The sequence below is a fragment of the Ptiloglossa arizonensis genome, chromosome 2, assembly GCF_051014685.1.
Source record: "Ptiloglossa arizonensis isolate GNS036 chromosome 2, iyPtiAriz1_principal, whole genome shotgun sequence".
Taxonomy (NCBI): domain Eukaryota; kingdom Metazoa; phylum Arthropoda; class Insecta; order Hymenoptera; family Colletidae; genus Ptiloglossa; species Ptiloglossa arizonensis.
The window spans coordinates 3703876-3717750 of record NC_135049.1 but is presented as its reverse complement, the minus strand read 5'-3'; the positions used below and the strand labels follow the sequence as shown (position 1 = coordinate 3717750).

General features: G+C 30.3%; 1 protein-coding gene across 3 annotated transcripts; it reads left to right on the top strand.

Annotated features, from left to right (window-relative positions):
- Window positions 1-211: 211 nt before the first annotated feature.
- LOC143143411 (E3 ubiquitin-protein ligase AMFR) lies at window positions 212-12468 on the top strand. 3 transcript variants are annotated; one of them, XM_076304596.1, is made up of 8 exons: window positions 212-287; window positions 4364-4645; window positions 8126-8383; window positions 10010-10165; window positions 10342-10664; window positions 10833-11220; window positions 11590-11840; window positions 12256-12468. In XM_076304596.1, the coding sequence occupies exons 2-8, from the start codon at window positions 4391-4393 to the stop codon at window positions 12425-12427; spliced, it is 1803 nt and encodes a 600-aa protein (XP_076160711.1). In that variant the 5' UTR covers window positions 212-287; window positions 4364-4390; the 3' UTR covers window positions 12428-12468. The 3 variants fall into 3 exon arrangements, with proteins under 3 accessions (XP_076160711.1, XP_076160710.1, XP_076160709.1); XM_076304595.1 differs by having other exon boundaries at window positions 218-601; window positions 4367-4645; XM_076304594.1 differs by having other exon boundaries at window positions 218-601.
- Window positions 12469-13875: the final 1407 nt, after the last annotated feature.

Genomic DNA, 13875 nt, shown 5'->3' with positions numbered 1-13875 from the left:
ATAATCAAAGTATACAAATTTTTTGCAATTCCTTTTAACATTAACGAAGCGTTAATTATAGATCGATAAAAGAGAGAGAATTCAAACTGCGCGCGTAAAACCGAAAAAGATGATTGTGAAAGCTCACATCAACCTGACCAGTTTCTCCCCACTCCGCGACACTCAACCAATCGATACTTCTTTATCGACTGTATACTCAGTCTCCTCGGCGGTCTCGAGCACTGCAGTTGTCATACATTGTGTCGTATTGTGTCGCAATAATATCCCGAAACTCCTCCTAATAGAAGGTAGTGAGAAAAACTGTCTGCTACCTCGGAGTCTCTTAAAATACGATCATTTTGTGAACACAATTGTACCTCCGTCATGTAAAATCACGTAGAATCGTGCCTATGCTGTTAGGTGGTGGACAATTTCGACCGAGAAAGTCTTACTTTCAACAGCCTTCCGGTGTGTCTGTTCTTGTCCGGTATTACGTTTTTTCTCAGTTTTGTGCAGATATGCGTTAGATATTTTTAAACTTTCGAAAATTTCATCTTTGAAAATACCTTTTCTTTTACAACAATGGATTAAGGGTAACGTGTTCATTAATCGTTCATTTCAGGTGAGTCCACTTGTTCCGTATTGATGAAGCGTGTTTTTATAGGAATATAATATTGTGTGTGGTTGATTATATGCGTGTCATTTAATATGTATAATACAGTCAGATATTGAACAAAAGTTTAATATTAATAGTCAAATTTACTTCGTAAGAACCAATGGAAGAAGTAGCAATGTTTAACTGAATAAGTTATTATGGGGAAAGAGAAAGATGGATAAATTAAGAGAAAAAAGTACGAAGATGAGATACTTAAATTTATGAATTTATAAAAAATTGTACATTATTTTTATAAAATCATGTAAGACTGCATAAATAAGTTTTAAAATATCGAAATAGAAATGATTTAATGGCTGAAAAATTTAGTGTAAACTTAAATATTAAAAGTTAAAAAAAAAAGGATTATTCATTAATAATATGTCCGAATAAATAAATAAATATCTAAATACAAATAAACAGGTATGTGTGTGCGTGCGTGAGTGCGCGCGCGTGTGAATTGTTTAACACGATTTTGGACAATTTAATGGTAACTGAGACGGAAGGTTAAACTCGTAAATATAACGATTAATACGTAAATAAACACATCATTTTTGTACTCGTTTTAACCAAGTGATACTTGAATGGCTGAACGAATAAATAATTGAATGGGTAACAAGTTTCGAAAAAGATTGTACGATTTACATGACATAAAATCCTAAACGGATATTTTTCAGTTTGTAATGGAATTACAAAACTTGAAAGTCACTTCATTTGTGCTTAAGATTTATATAAGAATACTTATCAATAATCGAATCTAATTATCACTGCAATATATTTAAAAACTTTTAAGAGAACCAAGTTTTAAAGTGTAAAATTGTATCGTTTTAAACCTGAAAAATGTTTCACTTTGTCTTATGTAACAGAGACCAAAAATTCACATATTTATGTTTGTAGCAAAAGTGCAATTATTTATAATATGTAAGTTCAATACCTTATTGTTATGCATTTATTTCATGTTTCCTTCGTAGTTCAAGTTTCAAGTTTCCCTGACATTTTTTAATATAGATAATTGTTATGTAAAATGCACTAAGCAACCAATATGAAATTTAAGTGAACAATATTTGCACCATAAATATATTTTAAAATATATAGTATCCATTTAATATAAAATTGTATCTATTTGCAATAAAAATATATATAATAAAAAATATAAATCAGTGTAAAATAAGATTATATATATATAATTAAAAAGAATAATGTATTTAATGAAATTGAGTGAAGCAGTAAATAAGATTAGTACATACTAATCGAGTATTACTAAAATAATACTTGATTATTATTATAGTTGTATGTGATCATTGTTTCTAGGCCAATAAAAGCATTTATTTTAAAGAAAATAAAATGTTTCATTTGAACGAGTGTCACAAGCAGTCATACATAAACAAATGGTTATTAATAACAGTTATTATGAACACATTCCAAGCTAGTTTTCGGTTAGAAATGTTCGAGATGTTGTGACGAGCGATTACAAAATCATTCTTGGCACTTGAGTATTCCCTGTCGGAGGCTTTCATATGTCTTTAAGCAGATCTTAAAAACTTGTCTGTAACAGATGGATTAGTGAAGTCAGCAATGATGAAACACATACAGCTAATCTTTTGTGTATTGTATTAATTTTAACTTTCAAACTACTGATTAAAAATAATGACAATAGCAAGGGAAATGCCAATACTGAAATAATTGCAGGCTTAACTTTGTTAAAAGGCTTAGTATCAAGGCTTAGCTTTGTTAAAAATGTAGATAAATTTTAGAAACTACAAAGGAAAGAACTTTTTGTTACTTAAAATAAAATTGTTGTTTTTAACTGTCTGACTATACAGTGTGTCCTAAAATATGGTGTGACGCAGAAGAAGGTGATTCCTTCTGAATATACACATAAATCGAAATACTTTATCTAGCACATTCTATTTTGGATACAATCAAGCATTATTTGAATTTCCTATACAACGTGTCCTATTTAACATAATTATCCTAAACGTTTCTGTTAAGTTTCACAATATGAAAGAGATTTATTTTAAAAGGACAAATGTTGCAATAGATACAACATTCTTATCAAGGTCACATATTTTGTTCATACAGTTCCATAATTATATGAATGGAATGTACATTTTCTTACAGACATTGTATTATTGTCGAATTGAATGATCTGCAATATGACCTTCAAACAGCACAATATTCTTCTAGCTTTGTGGGAAAAAACCTATATAAATTTTGGTAATTATTTACATTAAACGTCCTGACACGAATGTCGATGAACTTAAAATATGTTGTAAAACTGGATATTATAAACAACTTTTTCCTCTACATATAATATAATAGTTGTTTGGTCTTAGTTTCCGAGTTTTTGTGAAAAACTGCTGCTACTAATAAACAATAAGTTTTGTTCACACCTACATGTCCATGCCAGAATGTGCGTAAGCGTAGAACCACCATTTGTCTAGTGTACAAACAAACTTAAAAACTTTGATTGCCTTACAAGTTTTTATGTTCACCCGTTAAACGCCTTAATTGCCAGTCACCATTTCCATACATGTATATAACGAAAAAATTGTTTAAAATAGCGCCCTTTATAACATATTAAAACATAAACAGAGACCTTTTCAACAACTTTACCTCCACCTAAATTGAACATTGTGTCAAGTTTGAACACATTTGATAAATAAAAAATTTCTAAAGTTGTATCATCGAGCGATTTAAAACAAATAACGCGATGAGACGCTTTCCTAGATTAACTGGCCTCTACGGACTAGAGTAAGGTATATAAAGATGCTATGAATATTATTTCATTGGAATATAAACTAATAGAACTAGACTTTAATTGATAATCAATCATTATGATCAAACAATGAATAATATTTAAGCTTCAAATTTAAAATAAACACGATAATATACGATCTATAAACTAAATGTGTAGAAACGTAATATCAACTTCGTGGTTATTGATGATGTAGCGGGCAAAATTATGAAATCACGTACACGTGACAACAGCTGTTGAAATGTTACAAAATTTGATCCTCGACAAGCTAAACCGCGGTACTTGTTCCGATAGATTTTATCTCAATTTTCTCCCTTAGTTCGACCGCTTGCGGAATCCGATATGGCGACTATTTTTAAAAGACGTTTGCTTTTAACTAATACAAGGTCGGTATCGGTGTTACAGCAATGCAACGGATATTTTGGTGTCAATTACTGGTGAACGTTGGTGGCGCTAACGGAAAGTGTCAGTTACCGATGACCACCGTGCCAATGAACTTATTAATAACTATTTATTTATTACTATAATGATTTCTGAAGCGTCCAGTGACTCGACGCGTTTGTATAATATTTATAATTTATTGTACTTACGTTCGTTTGTCTTGTAGATTGATACAATACGTTGAGGAATGAATTAAATAATTAAAAATAAAAGATTTTCGAATTTAAATCAAACGATACTGGTATAGGGATGTATTTTGAATTTTGAAGTTGATGAATTAGTTTGTACTAAATACACATTAAACAGAAATTAATATTTAAATATTTCGAAGAGTAACTTATTACAAACTACCAGTAGTATGAAAATTATCTTCTATCGAAAAGTACCGAGTTAACGATTCTAAACACGAATTACGTACGCTACAAGAATCTAAAAAAACATTTGATGATACATGACATTTCGCCCAAAATGACGAATTTCAATTTAGGCCAATCGAGTCAAAAATAAATAATAGAATAACCATGTATTTTCAGAAGCAGGAAGAAGCAACACGCGTGAAGATGCCGGTGGAATTTTTAGACCGACTTCCGATCCCAAATCTGAGGGTCTATACGGCTATCAGTTTCGCAGTCCTATCCTGTTCGGTGTTTTATGGTGCTCAAATTATCAAAGATCCTGCCTGGAAAAGTAACCACACATATGTTGAGATTAAGAACGATAATATCACCACTAATGTCGAGCCCGATCCAAGGAATTTTGGAATGTATTTCAAGGAACTACTTGAATGCATGCTCAGCGAGCCTATCTGCATCTGGGTAAGTGATACATATTAATTTTTTAAAATTCATGAAAGTATTCGAAGTGAAAAAATTGATTTCAAAAAAGATTTCTTTTTAAAATCACTCAATTATTAACGATGCTTTTGAATCGGTGAAATATTCGGTGTGAATCATGGAGATAGAGAAGTAATCATATTCATAAATTAATTTGCCCTTTCCCCTTATTAATTCCGAAGATACTATGTACGTGGTCTGGTACAAATAGGAATACGTTCACCGGCAGTAATTCTAGTGTTAAGGCCACGTCCTCGTCCACAGTGAATTTCACCAGCAACGATTTATGCGAAAACACGAGAGAGGGTAGCAAAACGCTATGTAAATTGTTAGTACCTTAGTGACCTTGATTGAGCAATTAATTTGACTCAACTATAAAGCTTATGGTACTAATTTTTCTGTATAGTACACATTAATAGCCACTTTTAAAACGTAATTTCTACTTCGAATTCAAGAGCCCGAATCATCCTCACCATTGTTAATGTTTCTTCAACGCGAAGCAATCCATCGAATCAAGTTACACGAACAAACGGCAGCTGTGTAAATAGAAGTCCTAGTAAGTGTAAATATTCGCCTAGATAAAATTCGATCCGCTAATAAAAATTAACATTTTCATATTCTTCTTTACATTTTCATTATAATATTACTTTGAATTATTTTCAATAATTAAAAACTTTGAATAATACGAAAAACATCTGAATAAATAATAAATAAAATATTTGGTAAATGTGATTCAACCTGCGACTTCGAGTATATGAATCGCCCGTTTATGCTATTACGCCACAACCACTTTAACGACAGAAATTAATATTCATAACATACATTGCAAAGTTTGTAACTTTAATTACTTACAATTTTGAAAATGATCGAATTACTACACCTAATATTTTACACATAGTAGCAACAGGTGTCTATAATCTACCATTCTACAAATTAAGCTTAAAATCAGAGGTGAACGAGTAGAGCGCTTCTCTTTTATTCAACGTCGGTTCTTATCATCCTTATGATGATAGTCTTATTTTTTATAAACAATATCAGATGCCATTCGATAGTTAAGCTATAAGTCTAAACGATAATCTAATCACTAGAAATATGACTTTAGATTACTAGAAACTGCTCATATCTCCCAGCGTTACTGCCACCTTGATGAACATATTCTAAAACGATAAATATGCGGAATGCGAAAAAATTCGTGTCACCCTCAAAAATGTTTTTTATTGGGTTGTTCGGAAAGTCATTTTTTTTTTATATTTTTTTTTATTTTTTTTTTTTTTTTATTAAATGAAACACGATTTTTTTAGAGTGTATAAACATTTTATTAAATTATATATTCTCCATTTTGAAAAACGAAATGACTTTCCGAACAACCTAATAGAAAAGATTTTAATCGCGCGTGTCAAATTTTAAAATAGTCGGCTGAATGAAATGTTTAATTTACAAAGACACCCATTATTTCAAGGCACCGAAACCCTTAAAGTCCATATTTATTTATTCGTCAAAATACTCATCGCACAAGCACTATTGCATTCACGCGCACTACGACTCGGTGGCTCAAAGAACCTTGGCGGTTTACCATCGATACGCGACCAACGTGATGGCATTTCAGATTACTAATGAATTATCGAAGCAGAAAAATACAAACTTTTCTTTTCCTCTAATTTTTTTTTTTTTTTGACATTATAAAATTACTTTAATCAGATCCATAGTGTTCTTACAATGAAAATGGTAATAAACGATCGAATAGAGATGAAATATTTCTCGATACTCTGAATATTTATCGAGACTCGTTAAAATCGGCTCGTGATACGTCGTATGATTCCCTTGTAAAGGACAGAACAACTAAAGTGTTCGTCTCGAACTAAAATTAGGCATCTGTTCGACACGTTTGGCAACCATTAACATTGGCTGTACGCGACTTAACGGATATTATTCATCGCCACTTACTTCCTACATCTTTTGCCAAATAGGAAGACGCTGTTCCTTGATAAGTTCAAGGTGTCTGATAAACAAATGGAACAATGCAAATGATCGTTCGAGACTGAAAATAGACCAAATAGCTCTGAAAGGACATCAAAGTATTTCGCTCTCGTAGAAACATATACCGCTTAAAAAGATACTATAGGTGATACAATTGTTATTGTATGCCGTCTTATCTTCCACTTAATTCATAAAAAATTCGACGATCAATAAACCGTATTGATCGATTAAATGCTAAACGATTAAAAACCTAGTAGATTTTCCTCTTGTATACTATCGAAATATAAGAGGCCTAAAATTAAAGTTATTCAATTTAATTTGAAACATTTTAGCCTCTGCTAACTTTTATTCGATAATTATTTTTACGGAAACATGGCTATGCGATAGTATTACAGATACAGAATGTAGTCTACAAGATTATAAATTCTAGATTTGTTGTCGAAGAGATGGTGTTGGGTTAGTGGCTGTATATAAGTCCATATTTAGCTGTCGTGTCTCTCTACCCGTTATATGTATTGAACAAGCTTCTGTAGAAGTCCGTTACGGTTTAAATCTTATGATTGTCAGCTTAGTGTATATACCTTCGGGCATTGAACCCTTGCTGTATGAAATTCACGGTCGGACTACCATGAATGTTTGTTTATCTCACTTACAAAACACTGACCTAATTCTAGCTGGGGGTTTTAACCTTCTAGACACATCATGGTAAAAGAACAAGTCTAAGTGTAAGTATCTTACACTTATTAAATATTTGAATTAAATTGTGCTTGTTTAATTAGTGAAATTTTGAAAGTCACAAATAGTACGTAATCAAATCGATTTCTAGTTTGTAATAGGATTAAATATTTAAGACCGTACAGTCTAGAGTCTTGTTTTTTAGACGGAAAGTTGTCTTATAGTCGAAGTTTAGAACCCTGAAAAATTTAACTGCAACTCGTTGCAGCTTTTATAGCTGAGAGATTTTACAAATATTGATACGGAACAGCCAAAGGGTATCTAAGAGATTATTTGTGGGTTCGTCTGCTTGCTTCTGTTCATAAAGTACTTGTTCTCGGTTTACTAATAAGCCAGAAACTAACCTCGAGAGTTTTTGCTAAAATTTCATTTAAAGTACTTCAAAAACAATTACAAATGACGATTTGTTACACATGGTTCTTATTTCGTTAGAATCTATAACAAATAGGTTACATCTTCTTCGCGCAATGTACAAAATAGATCTCCGAATGTTACATTACTCCTCGAAAAATCTGAGCTATCTTTTAACCAGTCTGAAAAAATTACTATCGAAGGAAAAGAAAGTACCTTGTTCTTACCTTGAGAGAAAGTACTGGTAGAGTTTAATTATTCGAACTAAATATAACTCGTTTCGTTTTATTCGAGTATTTGAACGCATCTAATTCAACAAATTCTGACTCGCGTCTCAAATAAAGAATTTCGAATTTTAAACAAAGCGTTACTATAGCCGAATTTTACATTTGTTTTCAGACTCTAATCAATATGGCGTACTGCATGTTAATCCTTTTCGGTAAATCGATCCAGAAGCTTGTATTCGGGGAACTTCGTGCCTTGGAGAGACAACACCTGAAGGACAAATTTTGGAACTTCGTGTTTTATAAATTCATCTTTCTATTTGGCGTTCTGAACGTACAGTACATGGACGAAGTTGTCCTTTGGTGGTCATGGTTCACGGCGCTTGGCTTCCTAAGTCTACTCAGTCAACTCTGCAAGGATCGATTCGAATACGTAAGTAACTTTCTCGACTATACTTTTAACATACAGTGATCAGACAGCTGCATTTTAAACTTTGACAGAGGAAATTTACCTTCAACGAGGGCATTCGTGTATTAACTTTTTCAGTAAAGGAGACTTCAATATAAATTGCATTTTACTTGCACTTGTGAAAAGGGTGATGGTAACAGGAAGATAGATCTTGTCGTACCATTCATTTTTTTTTTTTTTTCTGAAAAAAATTTTATTCAAATAAACATTAACGTTTATTCTTTTTATTATTTACGTTTATTTAGTAAATTTACTTTCAGTATAACTTTTTCTTCAAACAATCGGTAATCTATTTATTTCGGAGTAATTAGTAATAGTTGCGAATAAAAAAGACAATGCCGTATATATGTATATCGTGATCATACGTATACGTTCTGTTCTTGCTTGCAATAATCAGAATTATAAAATTCCATATCTTTAACAGACATCTAGGGTTGCCAGAAATAATCCTACGAGGAGAATAGTGGGTAAACTTGGCATAGTTAATGCTGTGGCTCATATTGTAGCCAAATTGTAGTAGGGGACGAAATAATAGTTGATTTAAAAATATAAAATTTTGAATAACATTTTTTTTCAATGATGTAAATTTAAATTTGTAGTCTTGGTCAAACATAGGAGAAAATATTGAATACAGTTTGAAAAATGATTTATACACATTATTGTTGTAATGTCAAATATTAGTTATAGAAATATTTATAAAAATTATACAATATTAAAATATTTAAATTGAATTTGAAACGTGACAAATTTTAAATTACCGTGTTTTTATTACGAATGAGTAACTTGAATTTCAAGAATTCGTCGGAAATAAGAAGAGAAGTAGTGAAAAAAAATGCGTCAGTACAAACTAAATCATCTTCATCGGATAACGAAGTCTTTAATATAAAAATAAAGAGTCTCGTAACTTTGCGTTATGTAATGAATTCGTGTAAATCCCGTTAGTCTAATCACTCTAATCGAATAGAAATAACTAGGTTACCTTTTCAGCTACATAACATTAATTTTCCTTGGTTTGCTTCATACATGTCATTTTTTCAGCTTGACAAAAAATATTTTGCTAAATAAAAAATTGTAAAACGTACCATTTTATATCTCGTATAATTTATGATATGAAAACTTATAAAAATGAATCTTACAGTTTTATAATTTGTCACAGTGTTAAGTTGATTCTAATAATTAACATTTCCATTAATCAAATTATTTGATTAAAAACAGAAGAAAATACTTTTATTTTAATATAAAAGAAGAAGCAATTTATTTGTCTTGTATTATAATCTTATAACATGTTAGAAAGCTCTTAAAGTTGAGCTTTTAAGGTTTAAAATACTCTACATCAATTTTACCTTAATTCTTGTTATGTATCATTCAATACAAAGAAACAGATGCATGGAGATAACACAGTATTCTAACTGTTTTTTAATGATATTGTTTTAATTTTTAGAGACAGAAGCTTTGAACACCCTGGTACCCTAGAAAGTGACATACTATAATTTTTTACTGATATATTCAAAGAATTATATATTACTAATAGCCATTGCTATTTTTTTTTTTTTTTTTTATAGCAATACTAACTTTATTATCATTTCTCAGTTATCCTTTTCACCAGCAACACCAGGCTGGAGTCATGCAAGACTTCTTGGACTTCTTGCTGCAATTCTGGCATTATCCTCCTTTATGCTACTACTATGCACAGCTGCAGCCTTTTTCTTCGTTTCATTCAACACATTTGTTTTCACTGCAGCAGAGGTAATGTTAAGTTTCTTTAAAAAGAAACATTTGCAACTTTATAAACTTTAATAAGAAAGCATGATAACAGAAAGAAAATTTATTTCTAAAAATTAAAATTTGCAATAAGTACTTAAAAGAATTAAAAAGTAAAATAGAAAGATGAAATGATAATAGTTTAATTTCCTTCTCAACAGTGCATTTTATTAGGTGTGAGAACAATTCATGTAATGGTGCGTTACATTATTCACCTATATGATACACGAGGAGCTGGAACTCCCTTGCAACGATCTTGGGACAAGAGAGGACCTTTAACCTATTATACAGATCTATCAGCAGAACTAATAGTATTGGCTGTAGATTTTCTCCATCATATCCACATGTTACTTTGGAGCAATATCTTCCTGAGCATGGCCTCCCTTGTAATCTGTATGCAGCTTAGATACCTTTTCTATGAAATACAGCGCAAGATTACAAAACATAGAAATTATCTTGCTGTGTTGAGCCATATGGAACAAAAGTAAGCATACTTTTTTCTTATTTTTCTAATACATAAAGTTAAAAATAGAACCTATGTTGCATAAATTTTTCAATAATATTTGTATAAACAATATTTCAATTTTGTCACTTTTAAATTAATCTGTAGTCTTAACAAATTTTAAACAATCTCTTTGAATATTTTTTTCAGTTATCCAATGGCAACACAAGAAGAACTAGCAGAAAATTCAGACAACTGTGCTATTTGTTGGGGAAAAATGGAAACTGCACGGAAGCTACCTTGCTGTCATCTCTTCCATAATTCTTGTCTACAATCTTGGCTAGAGCAGGATACATCTTGTCCAACCTGTAGACTTGCCCTGAGTATGCAGCCAAACCATCATGAAAACACACAAGAATTATCAACTGAGCCACAGACACCGGCCAGGCGAAACGAAAATCATTTCTTCCATTTCGATGGTTCAAGATATGTTTCATGGTTACCAAGCTTCTCTGTGGAAGTCTCTCATAATAGTTTGCATAGAAACATTTCTACCATTGCGTACAACAACTCCCAAATGGATGCTATGATCAGACAGGCATGTTCTGTTTTAAATTGTTAATTGTTTAAATATTTTAACTTTGAAAACTTTGTTAATCAATAAATTATATTATAGATTTTTGTATCTTGTATTTATATATCTTATTTTCGATTCATTTAGATAATAATAATAATCAGGTGTAAAAAATTCATATAACTCTATAGAATAAAACACTATACGGTCTTCAGTATTCAGAGTATTAATTAATGTATTATTTTTAACGTATCATACCATAGTTGATTAAAAAAGAAAACATTTAATTCCAAAAAATTTATTATTGACCAAATAAAAAGATTTCCGTTTGATTTTTGTACCATTAAAACAAGCCAATGCTGTTCTAATTAGTATTATTTACTATTTAACTAGGTACAGCAGCTATTTCCACATTTCCCGCGCAACTTAATAGTAGAAGACCTCAGGAGAACAAGATCAGTGGAATGGACGGTTGAGAACATTCTTGATGGAGTACTGATACCACCTCATCATTTAATTGAGGAACCGCATTCGGAATCTGTCCCTCAAATTCATACAAATACTACAGACATTAGTGTTTCTTTGAACACTGCTTCAACACAGTCACCCTCTGATCCAAGGTTTGACATTCCTATTGCTGACAGGTAATTTTGTTCCTTTATTATCTATTTGTACTATCGTCCTTTATCAAAGAAAAAATAATTACTTGCAAAAAGAAGTCAGATTAGCATATTTGACATTAAAAATTTAGTAAACTTACAAAGCACCAGGGCTATTATAAGTCATCATTGAATTCATGTAAATTCCTAACTAACAAGATCTCTTGTGATAGGTAAATTTTTACAAAATTTTTCTAGCAACATACATACTGTATATTTAACACTTTAGGATTATTGGTTGTCATAATATAAGCAATTCAAAAAATACATACAAGCACTATGTATATTTTTAACTTCTTAAATATTGTAATGTGATATAGATTCAAAATCACATTTTTCTTCTGGCTATATTAAAGATCACATAATACTACACATAAATTTTCATAATAAATGATTACAGCGGTGAAGAACCTTCTAGCCTAGGAGGACGATTTTCCAAATCTTCGACCGAGAGAGAGATCATCCTCCAACGTCGCAAAGTTCACATGATACTTGGTGCTAGGAGGAGATACTTCGAGAAACGTCGGAAAAAAAAAAAAACTGATCAACGTGTCTCTAGTTACACCCCTTAAAATAGGATAAACAGAGAAATATATGTTGATACAAAATTTGATTTTTCGTGCTTCGTAGTAGCCACATTCTTCGAAGTATATACGACTGATTTTCTTTGGGAAAACGTCCTTGACGTCTACTTTTTTTTTCGTCTTACAAGTCTTGCTTCCTTTTAGTTTTGAAAAAACTATGTTTCCTTATTCAGTGTGTTTGTTCCTGAAATTTGTTTAACAATCTTAATTTTTATTACACTTAAGACAAATCACTTTTAATAACACAAATTTTCGATTAATTTCTTTCTTATTTCGCACAGACATTCTTACTTCGCATTGTCATAAATATTTGCCGTTTTAATTTTAATTTCACCAGATTTAAAATTCCATTTATTTGATTTTTAGAAATTGATTTCTCAAAAAGTACATGTTTCTTTTCTTGAGAAAAATACTTTCCTTAAGAATACAAGTTGGTTTATTCTTAAATAAAAATAAGAACAATGAACTTATAGTATTAACTACTTAATTCTTTAGCAATAATAAGTTTAAAAGTATTATTTGTTTAATAATTTTTGTTATTTTTTATTTATTAAAGTAATTTTTAAGCGGTATAACAATTTTAAAAGTCTTAGTCCTTTTTTTAGTGAATGTTTCTAAGATTCTTAAAAATATAATTAAATAAAATGAAGTATGTTTTTAGGAAACTTAATTTCTTTATACTTTAGGAAAGTGACATATTACTAAAATTAATATTTTGAGTTTTAAAGAAAAGCTACTTCGAACTTTTTATTTCATTTTCTTAAGAGAAATATTTTTCTTGAGAATCTTAATGTTTCTAATTTCCAGCGTTTTTTTGGTATCTTTATTTTCTGTTCATAAGAAAATTAATTTTCTTAAGAATAGAAAAAGGAGATCTTATTGATTAATATCGACTGGTTGTGAATTATATACTCATTGGTGGATTAGAGGACTGATAAAAATAAGAATGTATTGCCAAAGGTAATATTTCTCTTTTTTTTTTTTATTCACATTCTGTTTGATTCAAGTAAAGAATAAAAAGATTTAACGTTTTTACTAGTGAATGGTTACTATAATATTTGTTATTAATTTTATTATAATATTTAATTTTTGATTTTAGAAGTAATATAATTGCTAGTAAATATTTAAATTGTTCAAAAACATATTTAAAATACATGTTTGGAAATAAAATATTATTTAATAAGGTATAATACATAAAAGTTCGTTTTTCTCGTTCGTAAATTTTACGAATATATTTTCTTAACAATGTTTTCTTTAAAAAACACTATTTTTTAATTGTTCTGAATCTCAAGGAAATACAAACCCAGGGAACATTTCACATACAGAGGCTCACGAAAATATTCGAACAATAACATATTCCTAATTGAAATTGAAATTGACACAAACCATACAATACAATAAATATTTTGAAATTGTCTTATATATTACGTATAAGG

Bases quoted from the DNA above. Each gene is read 5' to 3' on its own strand.
- LOC143143411 (XM_076304596.1), top strand. From the start codon at position 4,391: ATGCCGGTGGAATTTTTAGACCGACTTCCGATCCCAAATCTGAGGGTC. The intron at 8,384-10,009 runs GTAAGTAACTTT...ATCATTTCTCAG, and splicing joins GCAAGGATCGATTCGAATAC to TTATCCTTTTCACCAGCAAC. The intron at 11,221-11,589 runs GCATGTTCTGTT...CTATTTAACTAG, and splicing joins TGGATGCTATGATCAGACAG to GTACAGCAGCTATTTCCACA.